Source organism: Cherax quadricarinatus, chromosome 11 (assembly GCF_038502225.1).
Source record: "Cherax quadricarinatus isolate ZL_2023a chromosome 11, ASM3850222v1, whole genome shotgun sequence".
NCBI classification, from domain to species: Eukaryota; Metazoa; Arthropoda; class Malacostraca; order Decapoda; family Parastacidae; genus Cherax; species Cherax quadricarinatus.
In genome coordinates, this window is record NC_091302.1 from 48,688,751 (window position 1) to 48,712,394 (window position 23,644).

Consider the following 23,644-nt stretch of genomic DNA (forward strand, 5'->3'; position numbering starts at 1 on the left):
CCTTGTCCTCGTCATCTGCTGCCGCTGAGTACATAGAGAGAGAGAGGGGCGCCATTATCACCAGCTCTATTCCATATATGAATGGTCTTCTGAGGGGAAGAAACTGGTCATGGACTGAGTGGTAGTGTGGACATCTGGCTCCTCTGGAACAGTGTGGACGTCTGGCTCCTCTGGAACAGTGTGGACGTCTGGCTCCTCTGGAACAGTGTGGACGTCTGGCTCCTCTGGAACAGTGTAGACGTCTGGCTCCTCTGGAACAGTGTGGACGTCTGGCTCCTCTGGAACAGTGTAGACGTCTGGCTCCTCTGGAACAGTGTGGACGTCTGGCTCCTCTGGAACAGTGTGGACATCTGGCTCCTCTAGAACAGTGTGGACGTCTGGCTCCTCTGGAACAGTGTAGACGTCTGGCTCCTCTGGAACAGTGTGGACGTCTGGCTCCTCTGGAACATAATCGAGGGAATCTTCCATAATTAATTGTGAATGTGTGTTCCGTGTTGTGTTTCCTGACGAGGGAACACCATTGTACTTTTTAATATTGCTTAATTTGAGCAGCATTTCCTCCTCATACATAGGAAGACTAATACAGCGCCAGCTGTGAGAAACATTTAAAGAAACCTCTAAGTAACTGCAGGTATAAGGAAGAAGACATAAAAGAAACCTCTAAGTAACTGCAGGTATAAGGAAGAAGACATAAAAGAAACCTCTAAGTAACTGCAGGTATAAGGAAGAAAAGAAACTAATAAGCAACTCCACTGATCAGGAAGAAGACATTATTATTATTATAATCAAGGGGAAGCGCTAAACCCGGAGGATTATACAGCGCCTGGGGGGGGGGGATGTGGAAGGCATTCAGGCTTAATTCGGGGAACTGGAGCACAGATCCAATTTCCTAAATCAAGAGCCCCTCACCAACATCAAGGAACCTTCCTTGAGGGGAGGAAGAAGACAAAATCCCAAAGTAATCTGTACGTATCCAGAATAAACTTCTAAGTAACCTGTACGTACCAAGAAGAAGAAGAAGAAGAAGAGACGTCTTAGCCACCACATATATAGTGGTTGTGGTTAAGTCATCATGCTGCAGATAACTAAGAAGTGAGTCAGCCACGGAAATAAGTCACTTTGTCAGACTTTTTTTGGGGTTATCCTAGGTAATCAACCATTATTATTATAATCATGGAGCGCTAAACCCGTAGGATTATACAGTGCCTGTGTGTGGGGGGGATGGGAGGTATTCAGACTCACTTCAGGGAACCAGAGCATAGATCTAATTCCCTAGATCAAGAGCCCCTCTCCAGCATCAAGGAACCTCCCTTGAGGAAGGGGGGGGGGTAATCTACAAATATGCTGCTGTGTATGATAATTTATATAACTGTATTTATGTGTACCTGTACCTGAATAAACTTACACAGTTAACCACATGGTGATGCCAACACTGCACTGCTTTTTTTTTTCTATGTAGCCTTTCAGAACCCCTTTTATTGTAACTGATTTTCACACAGTTGAGTTACTTTGCTGTTTTAACTTCTAAGGTTATAATCTTGAGTGATTTCTACTGTAACTTACTGCTCCCCTAATAGCTTACTCCCCCCCTAGTATATCTTCTTTTATTGTGACTGCTTTTACATAGTTAAGATACTTACCTGTTTTTAACTTTTAAATATAAATAATTATTACAAGGACCCCAGTGGAAATAAGTCACTTTCTCTGTTTTTCTGAGGGTTGTCCTAGGTAATTTACACATTTCTTACTACAGTGGACCCCCGGTTAACGATATTTTTTCACTCCAGAAGTATGTTCAGGTGCCAGTACTGACCGAATTTGTTCCCATAAGGAATATTGTGAAGTAGATTAGTCCATTTCAGACCCCCAAACATACACGTACAAACGCACTTACATAATTACACTTACATAATTGGTCGCATTCGGAGGTAATCGTTATGCGGGGGTCCACTGTATATGATAATTGTACTTATGTGTACTTGCACCTAAATAAACTTACTTGATGCTGATGATGGGCTCTTGATCTGGGGAATTGAACCTGTCCTCTCCTTCCTTGGATCAGACCATATTTTCTCTGGCTGACAAATTAATAAGTGTCAGCAGCTTACATTTTATGTTCATTTCCTTGCTCATTTTTTTTTTTATATGCTGCACCCTTCGAAAAATTATAATCTTTGAAAATAAAATGTTGAGAAATTGAAATTTCTCAATTATATTTTCACTGAGCTTTTCAAGCATTATGTTTCTGTTAAGTCTACATTTGTCTCTGAAAATGTTAAATTGTGTATCTCTACATAATTTGTGATATTCACTTGGTGTTTAGGTTCTGTCAGTACATTGATATTCACTAGATATTTAGTTGAAGCCAGTACATTATACAGTACAGTGCTGTACTTTAAATGACCATCATTAAGTTGTAGCTGTAACTATCAAAATGAAGGATAATGTTACTATAACATAAAAGAGAGAAGCTTACGACGACGTCGTAAGCTTCTCTCTTTTATGTGCGGGTTATTTGTGTATCGTTCCAGTCACGGTATTGTGCCTTTTTTGTTATTAATGTTACTATAACTTGTTTAAATTTTATAATGGCATACCTTCATGCAAACACATCTCCAAATTGGACATATTATCAGTGTGTGCTTGAAAATCCAACTCCATAATTTCCAGCTGCCCAAGGCTCAAATTTGAATGTACAGTATAAGTAAAATCTTGATTTAACAAACTCCATTTTAATGGGATTCAGATTTAACAGACAAAATCTGTGGTTGGACAACATTCAGAAACAATGAATAGCCTGTTAAATCCAAAATGATCTGTTATTGGTACAATTCACTGGGTAAATTGATTTTGGACTTAATGGACAAAATTCATTTAATCATAACTATCTGTTATTTGACTTAAGAAATCGTAATGACACGATTGCAAATAAACCATATCCCCGGCCGGGATTGAACCCGCGGTCATAGAGTCTCAAAACTCCAGCCCGTTAGCCTAGTGGCTAACGCGACGGGCTGGAGTTTTGAGACTCTATGACCGCGGGTTCAATCCCGGCCGGGGGTATGGTTTATCTGTTATTTGTCTGTTGAATCCTAAATTGTCCTTTATTATTGTGGTCCACTGAGCAAATTGCTTTTTGGATTTTATGGACCATGTCCAATAAATCCAAATTTGTCTTTTATTGTTACAATCATGAAAGAAAACTATCTCCTTATATGAATTTTTATGGACAGGCAGTTTTAATTCATTAAATTGAGAGGTCACTGTACCTCAAGCAGGAAGGAGCCCTCTAACCCAGGGGCGGAGTTTTTGAAGGAGTATGCATTCAAATCTAGATCCCTGTCAGCTGAAAGTCCCTTACAAGCAGGAACCAGACCTTATGCACTGGCCTGAAGTTTTACGACTCACTCTCCACAGGTTCAAACCCCACCCATTCTGTGTTTTTTTTTCGTAAGGAAGTACTACACTAAAAATTATTACAAAGATATCAAAATGAGTAATCTTAGTCCTGCACACATTGCTCTCATAGCAATTAAGAGTAACTTTTGGTTGTTTTTTAGTGTTTGTGGTTCCAAGGAGTGACTGCAGATTATATAGCACAATACAGTAGCATAGTACAGAACTACAGTATTAAAATAAGGTGACTTAGTATAAAAGCTAGAAAAAGCAGTCTTCATAACAATGAATATACAAGAACAGTGTAAGAAACTTAATAGGGAAATCTTCAGTACTTTTGAACAGCATATGTTTAGTCTAAGATTGTATTGGTGTATTATATTTTTCCAGATTACAAGAAGGAATCTCTTTCATAAATGCTATAGACATCAACAAGCTTAATGGATTATTGGGTCGTGTTTCTGCTGCACTGTGCTCTGGATGTTCACAGGTTCGGATAAGTTCCATTCATACACAATTACAGTAATGTATCTTAAATTATTGTTATATATGCTCTATAAGAATGCCTTTGGCCTGTTGATTTATAAGACAAGATTGTTTAACTGATTGATTAAACTAAAAATTATATATATCTGAAGAACTGAGTTCACCCTTCCCTTCCTCAGATCAAACTTGATTACCTTCATTCCTCAGGTGCTATATAACTTCTACAAGTTCAAGACTTTCCTGTGAATATACCTTCAAAAGAATTTATCTATACGTATATATTTGCAACAGTATCTTCAATTCCTTTCCATTGTAAAAAGGAGTATGGCATACATGTAAGCAAGTTATAAATATATTAGAATATTGAAATTGAAGTGAACACCTACTTCCACAGTACTGTGTGAGAGTTTGTCACTACAGTGTAAACTGACTAAGATTTTTTAAAATTATGAGGTTTGATCTCAGACAGTTCACCAGGAATTCTTCAGAAATAAATTAGAATGTAAAATGATGTGCTATGCCAGGTATTTTTAATTTTCAGACTATTGATGTTTTATTATTAAAATCTATTACTAAAATATGAGATTATCAGCTGCAGCATGTAGAAAATTGACTGTGCTGAGGATTGATGTTTTCCTATTTAATATCTTCTCTCCACTTGAAGGATATGCCTCACTTTTCATTTTGCCAGAAGAGTATCCTTTATTAACTTTCATTTGTATATAATAAATATGATTGGTAAAAATTTGTTGAGTTATGCATCTGGTTCCTCGAACTTTGATGTTTACCTAGTTCTTTCCAACAAAAATTTTGTTGATAATTTTTTATGTGGATATTTATTATGAGGGAATAAATAAATAAACACTAGAATATAAATATCTTAAAGAAAAGAACTAATTAGGTTGCATACACACAGGTCTTTACTGAGGAAGAAGAGGAGAAATTAAGTTCTTCATTGGGCCACACTATGGAGCAAACAAGACAACTCGTCCACACTGTACTGCATATTATTCAGCAGGTAGATATATTTTTATGGCTAAAGCCATAGTAAATTGTGCACATGTCAGGGTAACTGCATATACAGACCTCATTTCAGACCCCTTTCAAGGAAGGATGGAGAGGGAAAATGGAACTACTGTATATCTCCGGGTGCTGTATGATCCATAGGGCTCTCCCATGAAAATAATAACTATTAGTTTCAGACAATATCTTCAATGTCCTGAAATTGGCCAGTCTGATTTCTAACTAACTCGACTTTACTACAATAACTGTGACCATCCTGTCTCCCTCTCCAGTTTCACCTGAATGTATTCATAAATGTTACCCTGCTCACACTCCAACAGCACGTCAAATCATAACAACCACTTGCCTCCACTCGCTCCTGTCTAACACGCTCGCACAATCCTGATGGATGTCCAAGCTCCTAGCACTCAAAAATCTCCTTTACCTCCTCCCTCCAGCCTTTCCTAGGATGACCCTTACCCCCCCCTCTCTCCACTCCAGATTTATACACCTTCCTAGTCATCCTAATTTTCTCCATCCTCTCTAAATATCCAAATTTAGTAATGCTCTTTATATAAATGTCTTGAAATAACAAACAACATTGTACTTTTGTATATTTAAAACAAAAAGCCACTTTGCCTTTTTAACCCTTTCAGAGTCTACAGGCCCTCTCCCAGACTTATTCTCAGGGTCGACAGATTTTAAAAAAAAAATTATTTTTCTTATGAAAAGATGGAGAATCTTTTCCCGATCATAATGACACCAAAAGTATGAAATTTGATGGAAAACTTACGGAATTATGCTCTCACAAAGTTAGCGGTCTCGACAGTGTTTACGCATCAGCGATTTTGCCCACTTTGAGCCCTATTTTCGGCCAATTCCAGTGTACTAGTCGACAAAAATCATAACTATTTCACTAGAACTCCATTTTTTCTATCGAATGAGTACAAGAAACCACCCATTTACCGATTTCAACTATCCAATAAAGTGGTCAGAATTTAGCAATTTTGCCAATTTCACACAAATTTCAAAAGATGCCAATTTCCAAATAGGGTCCAAAATAAACAAGAAAGACATTCCTGGCACTAAAATAACATTTCCTCTGTTCATTAGTCACATCCCCAGGCCCCTCTTACATTCTTTTGCTTTCCACTTTGAATTTTTATTCTCACTAAAAATAGAAGATTTACTGTTATGCAGACTACTGCATTAATGTAGAAATGGTATAAATAATATCAGCGCACTTGTGAAAGAATATTAGACTCACCAGTTGACGTGTATTGGACGTATGATTTGTTTACTTTTGAACTTTGGCAAAAATCAAAGATTTCTGCTACTTTGAGCTCAATTTCAAGGTACTTTTCATTGTAAAACCAATCAAAATTGTCTCAATTTCTGTAATATGTCTTCCATTCTATAAAATGAGACCAGGAAAACTAGAATACCATCATAAATACCATACAAAAATACAGTGCAAAGTCGCTGTTTTAAACCAAAAACACTGTCAGAGTTTTTTTTTTCTCATTATGCACTGTGTGCTGCAGGATTCTTTTTTATACTGCGCACGCTGACCACATAGACTCATTCTTTCATATGTAGGCCTACCAGCTTTCTCTCACTAGATTTGAGGGCGCTAGAATTTAGGCGTACTAGTACGTCAAAAACCCTGGTGCGTAAGCCATACTAGTACGTCAGAAACCCTGAAAGGGTTAATTGCTTGTTTGTGATTGGTTGCATTTATGTCGATATGTATGAAGATAACGTGAAAATGTTACGCAATGTAAAAAATGAAAATAGCTGTCAAACCCTGCAGTGTTTTGTAATAAAACTGAACAAATGGAATGACATAGGTTGCTGAATTTAAACATAATTTTTTTAACACATCGCCCATCTCCCACCAAGGAAGGGTGACCCGAAAAAGAACTTTATAAAGCTTTTTTTATACATTTAGTAATTTATACATGAGAAGGAGTTACTAGCCTCTTGCTCCCAACATTTTAGTCGCCGCTTACGACATGCACGTCTTACGGGAAAAGGATTTTTTCCACTTCCCCATGGAGATGAAAGGTAATAAATAAAAATAAAAACTATTGCGAAAATAGAAGAAAACACAGATGGGTGTGTATACATATGTGGGTACTAAGTGTATACTAAAGTAGCAAGATTTACTTGTTATCATGTGTGTTTGTGACAGAAAGAAGAAGACCCAGCAATCCTACCATCATGTAAAATAATGACAGGTTTCCATTTCACACTCATTTGGTAGGACAGTAGTACCTCCCTGGGTGGTTGCTGTCTACCAACTTACTACCTACCTTAAACATAAATATTTTCAACAAACCGGCCGTATCCCACCAAGGCAGGGTGGCCCAAAAAGAGAAACAAAAGTTTCTCTCTTTTAATTTAGTAATTTATACAAGAGAAGGGGTTACTAGCCCTTTGCTCCCGGCATTTTAGTCGCCTCTTACAACACGCATGGCTTACGGAGGAAGAATTCTGTTCCACTTCCCCATGGAGGTAAGAGGAAATAAACAAGAACAAGAACCTGAAAGAAAATAGAAGAAAACCCAGAGGGGTGTATATATATATGCTTGTACATGTATGTGTAGTGTGATCTAAGTGTAATTAGAAGTAGCAAGACGTACCTGAAATCTTTCATGTTTATGAGACAGACAAAGGACACCAGCAATCCCATCATGTAAAATAATTACAGGCTTTCATTTTACACTCGCTTGTCAGAACAGTAGTACCTCCCTGGGTTGTTGCTGTCTACCAACCTACTATCTATAAAACATAAATATGTATTGTATTAAAAATAAAGCATATAGATTCAGTCATAAAATCTTAAAGCGAGTCATTTTACCATAGAAATCCCTATTCTAAAACTACTACGTGTTCATTTTTTATCATGTCCCTTTCAATTATCACTTGGCAATTTTTTTTATTTTTTTATTATCACACTGGCCGATTCCCACCAAGGCAGGGTGGCCCGAAAAAGAAAAACTTTCACCATCATTCACTCCATCACTGTCTTGCCAGAAGGGTGCTTTACACTACAGTTTTTAAACTGCAACATTAACACCCCTCCTTCAGAGTGCAGGCACTGTACTTCCCATCTCCAGGACTCAAGTCCGGCCTGCCGGTTTCCCTGAATCCCTTCATAAATGTTACTTTGCTCACACTCCAACAGCACGTCAAGTATTAAAAACCATTTGTCTCCATTCACTCCTATCAAACACGCTCACGCATGCCTGCTGGAAGTCCAAGCCCCTCGCACACAAAACCTCCTTGACCCCCTCCCTCCAACCCTTCCTAGGCCGACCCCTACCCCGCCTTCCTTCCACTACAGACTGATACACTCTTGAAGTCATTCTGTTTCGCTCCATTCTCTCTACATGTCCGAACCACCTCAACAACCCTTCCTCAGCCCTCTGGACAACAGTTTTGGTAATCCCGCACCTCCTCCTAACTTCCAAACTACGAATTCTCTGCATTATATTCACACCACACATTGCCCTCAGACATGACATCTCCACTGCCTCCAGCCTTCTCCTCGCTGCAACATTCATCACCCACGCTTCACACCCATATAAGAGCGTTGGTAAAACTATACTCTCATACATTCCCCTCTTTGCCTCCAAGGACAAAGTTCTTTGTCTCCACAGACTCCTAAGTGCACCACTCACTCTTTTTCCCTCATCAATTCTATGATTCACCTCATCTTTCATAGACCCATCCGCTGACACGTCCACTCCCAAATATCTGAATACGTTCACCTCCTCCATACTCTCTCCCTCCAATCTGATATTCAATCTTTCATCACCTAATCTTTTTGTTATCCTCATAACCTTACTCTTTCCTGTATTCACATCATCATTCCACCAATCGCTCCTCTTCCCTCCTGCACCCACTTTCCTGTAACCACAAACTTCTGCTGAACACTCTAACACTACATTTTTAAACCTACCCCATACCTCTTCGACCCCATTGCCTATGCTCTCATTAGCCCATCTATCCTCCAATAGCTGTTTATATCTTACCCTAACTGCCTCCTCTTTTAGTTTATAAACCTTCACCTCTCTCTTCCCTGATGCTTCTATTCTCCTTGTATCCCATCTACCTTTTACTCTCAGTGTAGCTACAACTAGAAAGTGATCTGATATATCTGTGGCCCCTCTATAAACATGTACATCCTGAAGTCTACTCAACAGTCTTTTATCTACCAATACATAATCCAACAAACTACTGTCATTTCGCCCTACATCATATCGTGTATACTTATTTATCCTCTTTTTCTTAAAATATGTATTACCTATAACTAAACCCCTTTCTATACAAAGTTCAATCAAAGGGCTCCCATTATCATTTACACCTGGCACCCCAAACTTACCTACCACACCCTCTATAAAAGTTTCTCCTACTTTAGCATTCAAGTCCCCTACCACAATTACTCTCTCACTTGGTTCAAAGGCTCCTATACATTCACTTAACATCTCCCAAAATCTCTCTCTCTCCTCTGCATTCCTCTCTTCTCCAGGTGCATACACGCTTATTATGACCCACTTCTCGCATCCAACCTTTACTTTAATCCACATAATTCTTGAATTTACACATTCATATTCTCTTTTCTCCTTCCATAACTGATCATTTAACATTACTACTACCCCTTCCTTTGCTCTAACTCTCTCAGATACTCCAGATTTAATCCCATTTATTTCCCCCCACTGAAACTCTCCTACCCCCTTCAGCTTTGTTTCGCTTAGGGCCAGGACATCCAACTTCTTTTCATTCATAACATCAGCAATCATCTGTTTCTTGTCATCCGCACTACATCCACGCACATTTAAGCAACCCAGTTTTATAAAGTTTTTCTTCTTCTCTTTTTTAGTAATTGTATACAGGAGAAGGGGTTACTAGCCCATTGCTCCCGGCATTTTAGTCGCCTCATACGACACGCATGGCTTACGGAGGAAAGATTCTTTTCCACTTCCCCATGGACAATAGAAGAAATAAAAAAGAACAAGAGCTATTTAGAAAAAGGAGAAAAACCTAGATGTATGTATATATATATATGCATGTGCGTGTCTGTGAAGTGTGACCAAAGTGTAAGTAGGAGTAGCAAGATATCCCTGTTATCTTAGCGTGTTTATGAGACAGAAAAAGAAACCAGCAATCCTACCATCATGCAAAACAGTTACAGGTTTTTGTTTCACAGTCATCTGGCAGGACGGTAGTACTTCCCTGGGTGGTTGCTGTCTACCAACCTACTACCTATAACTGGCAATACGTGATATATTTTTGTACCCTCAGGCTGCACAAGGTATGGTACGTCCAGCTGTCTTGGGGGAACATCTTTTAGCTGCTGGCATTACCCAGGACAGAGTGGAAATCTTCACAGAAAGCTGGATGACAAACGCAAAGACCATTGTTGATAAGCTTCGGCAGCAGACCCTTTCAGAAAAGCAGGTGTGTTATTGCAGTCCAACATCTGTGGAAATAAGTTCAGTAAAAAGACAGTGTATGGGTTCAGCATTAAGGTGAGATAGATTTCTTTGGCTCTAGATTATATTTTTACTTGCATGCAGACTTCATGAAAATATTTTTCTAATTACACACAATACTTTATATGATAAGACACCATGGAAAAGGGGAAACCTTTATTAAAAAATCCACTTCTTCAAATTTATAAGAGCATGGAAAAACTTATAGCTGATGGGACCCTAGGCTCATGTGTTCCTCAGCCCACACCTCATAGTTTCTAGTTGTATGAGTGGTTGATTTATCCACACTGTACTCACAGGCAGTTTATTTCACACATGCACTGTAAGTATATGTGATACACATATCAAATACTGTATTTTTTCTGAACACCACCATATTCATGCTTATTCTTCTTAGCGCCTTCACCCTGTGTTTATAGCTTGATCAACACAGGGTGAGGCACAAGACACTCCCAGGTGACTAGATTGCATCACCTGTGTACTACTGACCAATATTTTTGGTACAGCAGATCATGGATGGTTTTGTAATCTGGCAAACTACTGGAGTTGCATGGAAGTCTGTACATTATTGCCCCATTTTATTAGTATTATTAATACTGCTTACAGGTAGGTAATATTAATGAAATATTTTTAAGCCCTGGTCAAATTCATTAAAGAAAAACATGTTCAACAGCTGGAAGATATCGCCTGGGAGTTGCACTTGGAAACAGCTTCATCGTGCCTGGCTCGGCAGTCACACCCCATAGCCCACCTGCAGCTGAATCTCGTGTAAGTGTAATAATGCCTTGCTGGTTTTTGGTTGGCATCTCACAATCGGTATAAATATCAATATTCTTTTGCACTTGGAAAAATAAGGCACTAAGTGCAACATCGCATTATGCTGCATTGTGTCCATTTCCATTGTGTTGTTATTTTATACCATTTCTCTCTATTCTTTTGTGGTTCTTGAAGGTAGTTTAATGGTAAGTTATACATAGATGCAAATTAGCTAGTTTCCATAGTTCATAAACTTAAACTTTTAGGATTCCAAGCAATAACTAGTGACTGCCTCTTCTGATTGGCTTCAGACTTTCAGTGATAGTCGATTTTACTCCAAGGAAGGTTTACAGTGATCTGAGTTTGTGTAAATTTTACTTTAACAAATTTATTAAATATTGGTTTTCATGCAGTAACTGAAAAATGCCTCTTCTGGTTAGCTTCAAACCCTAAACACTAGTACATTATAATTAGATCATTTTTTTTTATTGATATTAGGCTGTGGAGATGCCAAATTCAAATTTTATTGAAGAAAATATGAAATTTAAATACTGGTTTATGTACAATGTTTTGTGAATGCTTGATCTGGTTTCCTTTAAACACTGATATATCATTCTTAGAGAAATTTCGGATTGTGTAGGTGCCAATTTACTTCTGCCTGTCAGCTATCCTGTCTGCTAGCTTGTAGGAGATGCAGTATTCAAATTCCTTTTTTTTTTTTAAATCGAGTATTTTCCTTATGGGACCATAGAGAATTTTAAAAGAAAATAAATAAAGGAAAAATGAGAAATATTGAAACTCTCATTTTTATTTTTTTTTTTTTTTTGGGGGGGGGGAGAGGTAAGGAGAGACATTTTTAAGTTTCACTAGTTTAGCAAGCCCTTACAGAAGTTTTAAATTTCTCAGCTCATGTGGCAAGATGAATACTTGTGAAAGTAGTTACCAAAAAAATAATTAATATTATAATAAAATCTATGGGAGACTGCATCTGGAACAGATAGAGCTGCCAACTCTAGCTTTGGCTCCCAGAAGTATTGACAGATTGCACATTTCTATATCTAAATTCTTTAATATACACAGTGGATGCTCGGTTATCGGCTGTAATCCATTCCAGAAGCTCGGCCTAAAACTGAAATAATATTTCCCATAAGAATTAATGTAATTACAATTAATCCGTTCCAGACACCCAAAAATATTAACAAAAAATACATTTTTTAAAGATTATTATAGTTTTACATACACAAAACAATGAGAGCTAAATAAAATAAATAAATGGGCCTTTAAATCACTATTACATACCTTTATTGAAGACTCTTGTTGGCTAATGGAAGACAGACAGGGAGGAGGAGAGAGGGACGACTGATTATTGTTTGGAAGGGGAATCCCCCATTACAAGGATTTCAGGTATCAAAACCCTCTCTGGGATTACATCCCTTCTTTGTCTTTTACTGCCACTAGAACCAGCTTGAGAGTCACTGCACACCTGTCACACAAAAAAACTGTCCAGAGAGGTCTGTTTCTGGCATCTCTTAAAGATTTCCCTGAAGTGGGACAAGGTTTTGACACTGAACATGTTGCAGATATGGCTTGTTTCAGTTAGGTCCGGGTGATATTTCTCCACAAAAGTTTGCACCTCATTTCACCTTGTACAAATGTCCTTAATCACTGAAGAAGGCACATTCTCCCCTCTCTCTTCCTCCTCCTCTGAGGCAATTTCTTCAGCTGTGGTCTGTTGCTGTTCCAGATGAAGGTCTTGCAGCTCTTCAGTGATTAACTCTTCCCTGTGGTCCTCCACCAACTCTTCCACATCCTCACTACTAACTTTCAACCCCTTGGACTTCCCCAAAGACACAATACATTCCACAACAGGAGTAGGGTCCTCAGGGTCAGCCCCAAACCCTTCAAAATCCTTGTCGAGTTCTAAGTCTTGGAAGTCACTCCCTGCCAAGCCTTACCTATAAGGCTTATGCAGTGGAGAATATTGAAGTGATTCCTCCAGAACTCTGAGGGTCAAGTCAGCGTCCGAGGTCACTTCAAAGCACCTTTGAAACACTGCTGTCGTGTAGAGTTTTTTGAAGTTAGAAATGACCTGCTAGTCCATGGTCTGGATGAGAGGAGTGGTGTTAGGAGGCAAGAACTTCACCATTATAAAACTGAATTCACTAAACAATTGATTTTCCAAGTCTGGAGGATGAGCAGGAGCATTGTCCAGTACCAAGAGGCACTTGAGTGGTAATTTATTTTCCAGGAGGTATTTTTCACACTTGGGCCATACACATCATGGACCCACTCTTTGAAAATTTGCCTCGTGACCCACATCACACACAATTTACTCTTGACAATATTGTTTTTCTTGAACATTATGGGATTTTCAGGGTGATACACCAGTAAAGGCTTCACTTTGAAATCGCCACTAGCGTTACCACAGAACAAGAGAGTGAGCCTGTCATTCATAGGCTTGTGTCCTGGCAGTGCCTTTTCCTCCTGCATGATGTAGGTCCTCTTTGGTATTTTCTTCCAAAAGAGGCCTGTTTTGTCACAGTTGAACATTGTTGGGGGAGGAATCCTTTAGCTTCTTGAATTCATGCACAAATTTTTCAGCCACACATTTGTCAGAATTTGCAGCCTCACCATGCCTTACAACACTGTATGCTGCTATGCTTCCTAAATCTCTCAAAGCAGCCTTTGCTGGCCTTAAATTCACTAACAGCAGCACTTGTTCCAGGCATTTTCTTTACGAGATCCGCATGCAACTGCCTTGCCTTTTCACAAATGATTGACTCCACAACACTATCTCCCGCTAATTGTTTTTCGGTGATCCACAAGAACAATAACTTCTCTATATCTTCCATTATTGGTGACTTTTGTTTAATTAGAACATTTACTCCTTTCCCAACATTAGCTTCCTTGATTTCTACTTTCTTTGCCAGGATGAAAGTGATTGTTGATTTGGATTTCCCATACATCCTAGCAAGTTCCAGCACCTGCACACCACTCTTATATTTTTCAGTAACTTCTTTCTTAAATTCCAATGCTTTTCTCACTTTTTTTACCAAAGGAACTTTACTAGGAACTTTCTTTGGGCCTATGGTTGCTTATTTCACAGTTGCACTCAATCAAAAACCACAAAAAAATGAATTATAGCGAAATGTTTGGATGAATGAGCAGAAGTTTCCTCACTCGCCCAGAGACACAGCCACACTGACTCATGAATGCGCGAGTGGCTTGCGGGCGGGCGGGTGGACCCGTCCAATACGGCTGATTAGCGAAATAACGGCCGATAACCGGAATAAAATTTCGGCCAAAAACAACGGGCAGTAACTGAGTTGGCCGATATCCAGGACAGCCTATAACTGAGGATCCACTGTATCTGAATTGTATGTACAACTTTTTATTTTTTATGATCTATGCATGAGGGGCAAACATTTGTCATGTTTAGATTCTTATACTCCACATGCTACGATGGAAGCAAAGCCAAAATCAGCAAGAGATTGAGGGAGGGATTCACCCCTACCTCCTGTTGACTCTGGCATGGATACCCAGCAATATTGTCACAACACAGATTTCTTTTTCAAACTTTCCATTGCATATCAGAATTGCTTGTGTAACATTTATTTTGTATGATCTATGCATAAGAGGCTGATAAAATCATGTTTAATTTGGAGGAAAGTAAGGAGTTGGCTACACCACACACTTTGGCTGAAGTGAAGCCAAAGTCATCAAGGGATTAGTATGCCTTTACCTATGATCTGTACTGTCCAAATTCTGCCTGAACTGCATTGCATTATGCTGTATTATGGGCTTTTCCATGTATAATAAAACAGTATACAAGCATACCTTGTTAATACAGCGCTTGCTCTAGAGTGCGTCATTAATACATCGCTTTTCAGTTATTTTTTCTTTTCTTTTTTTTTTAAACAAGTCGGCCATCTCCCATCAAGGCAAGGTGACCCAAAAAGAAAGGAAATCCCCAAAAAGAAAATACTTTCATCATCATTCAACACTTTCACCTCACTCACTGTTTTTGCAGAGGTGCTCAGAATACAATAGTTTAGAAGCATATACATATAAAGATACACAACATATTCCTCCAAACTGCCAATATCCCAAACTCCTCCTTTAAAGTGCAGGCATTGTACAGTGGACCCCCGGTTAACGAACTTTTTTCATTCCAGTAGTATGTTCAGGTGCCAGTACTGACCGAATTGTTTCCCATAAGGAATATTGTGAAGTAGATTAGTCCATTTCAGACCCCCAAACATACACGTACAAACGCACTTACATAAATACACTTACATAATTGGTCGCATTTGGAGGTGATCGTTAAGCGGGGGTCCACTGTACTTCCCAATTCCAGGACTCAAGTCTGGCTATGTAAAAATAACCGGTTTCCCTGAATCCCTTCACTAATTATTACCCTGCTCGCACTCCAACAGCTCGTCAGGTCCCAAATACCATTCGTCTCCATTCACTCCTATCTAACACGCTCACGCACACTTGCTGGAAGTCCAAGCCCCTCGCCCACAAAACCTCCTTTACACCCTCCCTCCAACCTTTTCGAGGATGACTCACCCCGCCTCCTTCCCCTACAGATTTATACGCTCTTTACGTCATTCTACTTTGATCCATTCTCTCTAAATAACCAAACCACCTCAACAACCCCTCTTCAGCCCTCTGACTAATACTTTTATTAACTCCACACCTTTTCCTAATTTCCACACTCTGAATTTTCTGCATAATATTTACACCACACATTGCCCTTAGACAGGACGTCTCCACTGCCTCCAACTGCCTCCTCGCTGCAGCATTTACAACCCAAGCTTCACACCCAAATAAGAGTGTTGGTACTACTATACTTTCATACATTCCCTTCTTTGCCTCCATAGATAACGTTTTTTGTCTCCACATATACCTAAACGCCCCACTCACCTTTTTTCTTTCATCAGTTCTATGATTAACCTCATCCGCTGACACATCAACTCCCAAATACACCTACCATCTGACTTACGACCTGCTCGACATACGACCACTCGACTTACGACCATGTTTTGTATGCCAAATTTCTGGGAAATAAACAACTGTTTGTGTTGCACACAGTCTTTATCCTAAACCTTACAGTATAAAATACAGCACTAACAGCATAAAAAGTAAAGTAAAATATGAAATACCAAAATAAAACAATAAGATAGTCATCACAAAAATGTTATGTTGATATTCAGTAGTAAGGTTCGACTTATGTCCATTTCGACTTATGACCAGTTGGTCAGAACCAAGCTTGGTTGTAAGTCAGATGGTACCTGTATCTGAAAACATTTACTTCTTCCATACTCCCCCTCCCTAATTTGATATCCAATTTTTCTTTATCTAAATCATTTGATACCCTCATCACCTTACTCTTTTCTATGTTCACTTTCAACTTTCTACCTTTACACACACTCCCAAACTCGCCCACTAACCTTTGCAATTTTTCTTTAGAATCTCCCATAAGCACAGTATCATCAGCAAAAAGTAACTGTGCCAGTTCCCATTTTGTATTTGATTCCCTGTAATTTAATCCCACCCCTCTCCCGAACACCCTAGCATTTACTTCTTTTACAACCACATCTATAAATACAGTGGACCCCCGCTTTACGATCAGCTCCCAACGCGACCAATTATGTAAGTGTATTTATGTAAGTGCGTTTGTACGTGTATGTTTGGGGGTCTGAAATGGACTAATCTAATTCACAATATTCCTTATGGGAACAAATTCGTTCAGTACTGGCACCTGAACATACTTCTGGAATGAAATAATATCATAAACCGGGGGTCCACTGTATATTAAACATCCATGTTGACATTACACATCCCTGTCTAAGACCTACTTTTACCAGGAAGTAGTCTCCCTCTCTTCTACACACCCTAACCTGAGCCTCACTATCCTCATAAAAACTCTTTACAGCATTTAGTAACTTACCACCTATTCCATATACTTTCAACATCTGCCACATTGCTCCCCTGTTCACTCTATCATATGCCTTTTCTAAATCCATAAATGCAATAAAAAATTGCCTAACTTTATCTAAATACTGTTCTCATATATGCTTCAATGTAAACACTTGATCTGCACATCCCCTACCCACTCTAAAACCTCTTTGCTCATCTGCAATCCTACATTCTGTCTTACTTCTAATTCTTTCAATAATAACCCTACTATACACTTTTCCTGGTATACTCAGTAAACTTATTCCTCTATACTTTTTACAATCTCTTTTGTCCCCCTTCCCTTTATATAAAGGGACTCTCTGCCAATCCCTAGGTACCTTCCCCTCTTTCATACATTTTTTTTTTTTTCAACAAGTCGGCCGTCTCTCACTGAGGGAGGGTGACCCAAAAAAGAAAGAAAATCCCCAAAAAGAAAATGCTTTCATCATCATTCAACACTTTCACCACACTCACACATAATCACTGTTTTTGCAGAGGTGCTCAGAATACAACAGTTTAGAAGCATATACGTATAAAGATACACAACATATCCCTCCAAACTGCCAATATCATTTATCATACATTTATTAAGCAAAAATACCAACCACTCCCTCTCAGAGGCGTTGGTAGAGTTGGTGTCACCCGGGGCGGAATCTCACGTGTCACCCAGGGTGGCATCTTTGGTGTCACCCCCATGATATTCAAGGGTAGGGGGATGGGGGGTAAACTCCAGTTATGTCACTACTGCATGACCAGTGACTAATGTTTAGCAATGAGAATGTTTAAGGGCCATAAACCAAACAGGAGAATACTTCTCAACTTTATTAATGATAAAATAAATAATCGTAGTAATATTGAGGAAACATAAACTCAAATACCACTTTGAGTACAGGCAACAGATCATACATTTATTCATCTTCGACAATGCAAAAACAAAAAAAAAAAAACTTGGAAAAATAAAGAAAAACATTGTAATATCAGAGAAACACTTGTTCCGATTTGACCTTTGAGTACAGGTAACATCTCAGTGAATCTGATCTTACATTCTTTTGCCTTCAGTTATGCAAAAATCTTTTATCACATCATCAAAATCAATGATTTTCCCTTTATAGGCTTATTTGTACTCTGTAATCCTATTACAGTGTATAGGCTATATAGAAACGAAGGATTCTTCTCTTATGTTAGTGCAGCACTGTTTTGTGCATTAGTGTCACCTTCTTTAGAGGCTCTATGGTGTCACCCCCTAAATAGTGTCACCCGGGGCAGCCCCCCCTTACGATGCCTCTGCTCCCCCTGCTTTTAACATTTATGTCATGATCCTGTCAAGTAAAAGGACACAAGTGCAACTAATGTGACATTTATTGTGGCAACGTTTCACTCTCCAGGAGCTTTATCAAGCCATTACAAACAATACGCGGACACAGAGGGTATATAAAGGCTCAGAGTGAGGTGCAATACTAGTGAGGTACTATTTCGATGTTCACTAGTGATCAAAGAAACTAATTTCCACAGACGAAAGTGCCTCGAATCAGCACTGATCGCTGTTTCAAATACAATTAAACAAAACAATGGCAGCTTCACCATCTCCAAAGTCTTAGCAAGAATCCTCCTGAAGATTAAGATAAGATAAGAAAACAGTAAACCCTGCCATCACATAGTCTCTCCTGTTATACTACACAAAGCACATTACAGAGAGTGAACACTGAAACAAGCTGCCTCTTTCCACTCTATATTTGTCCAACCTATTTTTATGTTACCCAAGTAATAGCTTTTATATCCTTTTACTCATGTACGAATTAATTGCTCTACCACTCACTACCACTAGTGAACATCGAAATAGTACCTCACTAGTATTGCACCTCACTCTGAGCCTTTATATACCCTCTGTGTCCGCGTATTGTTTGTAATGGCTTGATAAAGCTCCTGGAGAGCGAAACGTTGCCACAATAAATGTCACATTAGTTGTACTTGTGTCCTTTTACTTTACATATTGTCGGTAATTCTACCAACTTTATTACATGATCCTGTCAGTTCCAGCTGCTTGACCCCCTTTCATTCTATGTAATGCCTCACGCACCTCCCCCACACTCACATCCTGCTCTTCTTCACTCCTAAAAGATGGTATACCTCCCTGGCTAGTGCATGAAATTACCGCCTCCCATTCTTCGTCGACATTTAAAAGTTCCTCAAAATATTCTCGCCATCTACCCAATATCTCCATCTCCCCATCTACTAACTCCCCTACTCTGTTTTTAACTGACAAATCCATTCATTCCCTAGGCTTTCTTAACTTGTTTAACTCACTCCAGAATTTTTTCCTATTTTCATTAAAATTTCTTGACAGTGCCTCTCCCACTCTATTATCCGCTCTCCTTTTGCATTCTCTCACCACTTTCTTCACCTTTCTTTTACTCTCCATATATTCTACTCTTCTGCTTTGTAAAAACCTCTCATAAGCTACCTTTTTTCTCTTTTATCACACCCTTTATTTACTTCATCATTCCACCAATCACCCCTCTTTCCTCCTGCACACACCCTCTTATAACCACAAACTTCTGCCCCACATTCTAATACTGCATTTTTAAAACTATTCTATCCCTCTTCAACCCCCCCACTACTCATACTTGCACCAGCCCACCTTTCTGCCAATAGTTGCTTATATCTCACCCGAACTTCCTCCTCCCTTAATTTATACACTTTCACCTCCCTCTTACTTGTTGCCATTTTCCTCTTGTCCCATCTACCTCTTACTCTAACTGTAGCTACAACTAAATAATGATCCGATATATCAGTTACCCCTCTATAAACGTGTACATCCTGGAGCCTACCCATCAACCTTTTATCCACCAATACATAATCTAACAAACTACTTTTATTACGTGCTATATCAAACCTTGTATATTTATTTATCCTCTTTTTCATAAAATATGTATTACTTATTACCAAACCTCTTTCTACACATAGCTCAATTAAAGGCTCCCCATTTTCATTTACCCCTGGCACCCCAAATTTACCTACTACTCCCTCCACAACATTTTTACCCACTTTAGCATTGAAATCCCCAACCACAAGTACTCTCACACTTGGTTCAAAAACCCCCACGCATTCACTCAATATTTCCCAAAATCTCTCTCTCTCCTCTACACTTCTTTCTTCTCCAGGTGCATATACACTTACTATAACCCACTTTTCACATCCAACATTTATTTTACTCCACATAATCCTTGAATTAATACATTTATAGTCCCTCTTTTCCTGCCATAGCTTATCCTTCAACATTATATTAGTGTTTATTATTTTCAGTGCTTTCCTTGCTCTTAAGATGGTGTCTGTCAATTTTCAGATTCTTTTATTTTACTTTTGCATCTTTTTTTTTTAGGCTATTGCGCACTTAATAAATGATAGTGTAAATATGTTTTCAGGCTTTTATATGCACTGGCAAGTAAAAAAAAGGCTGTAATTCGCTTTAAGGCGATATTTGCTTTACGGTAGCAGTCTGGAACCTAACCCACAGTATTAGTGAGGCATGCCTGTACATAATGCTATGCATATAAGTGGCTTTGGCATGCTGCTCTAACCTGTATTTTTTGTACCTCTGTATGTATGCTTAAATAAATAAATAAATAAATAAATAAATATGGTATTGTAATACTATGTGCCATGGAAAATAAACTATTTACTGTATTTTATGGCATCAAAGACTATTTTTTTTTTCCAACAAATAAGTCTTTAAAATTTACCCAGTGTCTTGGAGGCAGAAGTACCATTTTATCTTTTTTTCCAAAATTTAGCTAGTCAGAATTGGGAAAAAGAGGGAAAAAGGGGCAACCTCAACATCAGAGCATCTCATTCACCATGAAATACGGTAATTCTCTCATATTTATTGCACGTGAAGTCATGGAATCTCGTAACTTTTATTGGAAGAACGCATTTAATTTTACTTTGGCTGATGGGCTTTTCCCACAAATCATTATTTTGTCAATGTATTTTTTTATTTTTCTAAAATTTTCACCTTTTTCCACAGCTCTGGTACTACTGCAGGGAAGCCAGAAGCAACAGAAAAGGTTGTAATTCAGTTTGATCAGGACCAGCTGTACCAGCTGTACGGTCATCTGGAGCAGATACAGTCGCAACTTGACGCTCTCAGATAAAATTGACCAGGGGAAAAAGAAAGGATTTTTTTTATGATTTGGTATGTACAAAAACTGATTAGTATTGTAATTTTTTTTTCACTGCAGTATAACGTGTATAAAAATATTCTAAGTAGAGCTTGTGCACATACTTTTACAATTTTGTTACAGTATTTCATAGATGTATGAAAATGCCTCTATGGCATTAATTATTATACATATATATACATAAAACAAGGGTTGGTTGACATTAGCCTTAATAAATTGATGTACAGTTGAAACGGCTACTCACATTTACGACAACTTGACCCTAAATTGATGTACTGTACTAAGAAATATGAGAAAGTAATGGAAAATGTTAGGGAACTCAACAAGTATATTATTGTATTTATGGGAATGAACCAGTACAGGTTATGTAATACCCAGGAATGAACCAGTACAGGTTATGTAATACCCAGGAATGAACCAGTACAGGTTATGTAATACCCAGGAATGAACCAGTACAGGTTATGTAATACCCAGGAATGAACCAGTACAGGTTATGTAATACCCAGGAATGAACCAGTACAGGTCATGTAATACCCAGGAATGAACCAGTACAGGTCATGTAATACCCAGGAATGAACCAGTACAGGTCATGTAATACCCAGGAATGAACCAGTACAGGTCATGTAATACCCAGGAATGAACCAGTACAGGTCATGTAATACCCAGGAATGAACCAGTACAGGTCATGTAATACCCAGGAATGAGCCAGTACAGGTCATGTAATACCCAGGAGTGAACCAGTACAGGTCATGTAATACCCAGGAATGAACCAGTACAGGTCATGTAATACCTAGGAATGAACCAGTACAGGTCATGGAGCACCTTGAGGAATGAGAGGTAGTCAGGTTTGATCTGAGAAAGGAGGGGAGAAGGAGCTTCAGTTCCTTGAATCAAGAGTTCTGTAATGAGTTCCTTTTAGTTTAGTCATCTCTCTTCAGAAAAACATTGTACTCTCGGTTCTATTTCAGCAGAATACTCTCTACAGGTGCAGTAATTATATGTACAGTTTTGTATATTAAGTTCTAGTTTGTATTTGTTAGTGCAGTTACAGTACATTATTATTATTATTATTATTATAATTATTATAAGCATGATGATACATTAAACCTGTAGGGGTTATACGACACCTGAGGTATGTTAGTTTCCATGCTGTCTGTATACAGTATTCTTTCTTGTCATTTATGACAATACATTTCATAAAAATAACAATATTTATATTTTAATATTACTCATGTCTATTATAGGCAGTGTCACCTTCTTTTGTTACATTGCTCTTTTTCCTTTCAAAGAGGCTGCCTTGATTTTAGGCTACTCTTAATCCAAGACATCGGACCTACCCCTTCCATCTTGGCTCGTACTTGATTGCTTCCTATTTGCCTGATGTTGTAGTACCCTTGTGGATTTAGTAGACTTCTGAAAAGATATCTGTTGAATGAATAATAATGAATGCATTTCCTTCTTTGGGTCATCCTGCCTTGGCAGGAGGCATCCATTAAAAAACAATAATTTGAAATGAATTATTCACAGACTAATGTATTGCCTCTAGTATGTATAAAGAAAGTGTTGAATGATGATGAAAGTATTTTCTTTTTGGGGATTTTCTTTCTTTTTTGGGTCACCCTGCCTCGGTGGGAGACGGCCGACTTGTTATGTATAAATCATATATTCACATAGACCAAGAATTAATACTGTGTTAAGTTATTGGAATTTCATTGTGTTCATCCACTTCTACAAAAATTATTATCTGTACTGTACTACATTCATGAGGAAATGCTAAAATTGTAGGGGGTCATACAGCACCTCTGATATGAGAAGCAATCAGGTATGAACTGGGTAACTCCAGTTATGTGGATCAAGAGCCCTTCATTAGCATCAAGGCACTCTTTTCCTTCCTGAATGGATAACCCAAAAAAATAAGGTTTTCTTGTATTCTTAAATGCCCAATTAATCTTGTAATACTGACTGTAATTCCCTTAGCATGTGGGTGATGCTTCTCTCAAGGGAGGTTACTTGATGCCAGTAACCTCCAAGGAATTGGATATAGCCTCAATCTCTCTGATATGAACCTGATTATGTCCCATTCACCTAGGTGCAGTATGACCCCTACTGGTTTAGCCATTTCCCATGACTGTTTTTTAAAGAGGCGGACTGGTAAGCTAGCGGAAGGCCTCGGTCAGATGACCAAAAGCTCCAGTTGCACATCATCATATGACTAAGACCAGTGTCAGGAAACCACTTTTCCTGTTTCCTAACAAACCTTACCTAAACTAACCTAACCTAACCTGAATAATTTTTTTTTTCCAACATGCCAGTCATATCCCACTGAGGCAGGGTGACCTAAAAAGAAAACTGAGTCTTTTC

At 38.5% G+C, this 23,644-nt stretch overlaps 1 protein-coding gene across 3 annotated transcripts; it reads left to right on the forward strand.

The window, feature by feature from the left end:
* Nucleotides 1–941: 941 nt before the first annotated feature.
* On the forward strand, nucleotides 942–22,932 carry LOC128687465 (COMM domain-containing protein 10). Of its 3 annotated transcripts, XR_011391872.1 has the most exons (7): nucleotides 942–1,092; nucleotides 3,787–3,886; nucleotides 4,799–4,900; nucleotides 10,195–10,350; nucleotides 11,059–11,153; nucleotides 14,330–14,518; nucleotides 21,130–21,268. XR_011391872.1 is itself a non-coding variant. In XM_070084097.1 (6 exons), exons 1-6 carry the CDS (start codon nucleotides 1,073–1,075, stop codon nucleotides 21,254–21,256), a joined length of 600 nt encoding a protein of 199 aa, XP_069940198.1. In that variant the 5' UTR covers nucleotides 942–1,072; the 3' UTR covers nucleotides 21,257–22,932. The 3 variants fall into 3 exon arrangements, 1 of the variants encoding a protein (XP_069940198.1); XR_011391873.1 differs by lacking the exon at nucleotides 4,799–4,900; XM_070084097.1 differs by lacking the exon at nucleotides 14,330–14,518 and having other exon boundaries at nucleotides 21,130–22,932.
* The last annotated feature ends 712 nt before the right edge of the window (nucleotides 22,933–23,644 follow it).

What these genes read in the sequence shown, in the direction of transcription:
- LOC128687465 (XM_070084097.1), top strand. Translation starts at nt 1,073, where the DNA reads ATGCTGCAGATAACTAAGAA. An exon ending in ATGCTGCAGATAACTAAGAA is followed by an intron (nt 1,093 to 3,786) that starts GTGAGTCAGCCA and finishes ATATTTTTCCAG; the next exon opens with ATTACAAGAAGGAATCTCTT. An exon ending in TACTGCATATTATTCAGCAG is followed by an intron (nt 4,901 to 10,194) that starts GTAGATATATTT and finishes TTGTACCCTCAG; the next exon opens with GCTGCACAAGGTATGGTACG.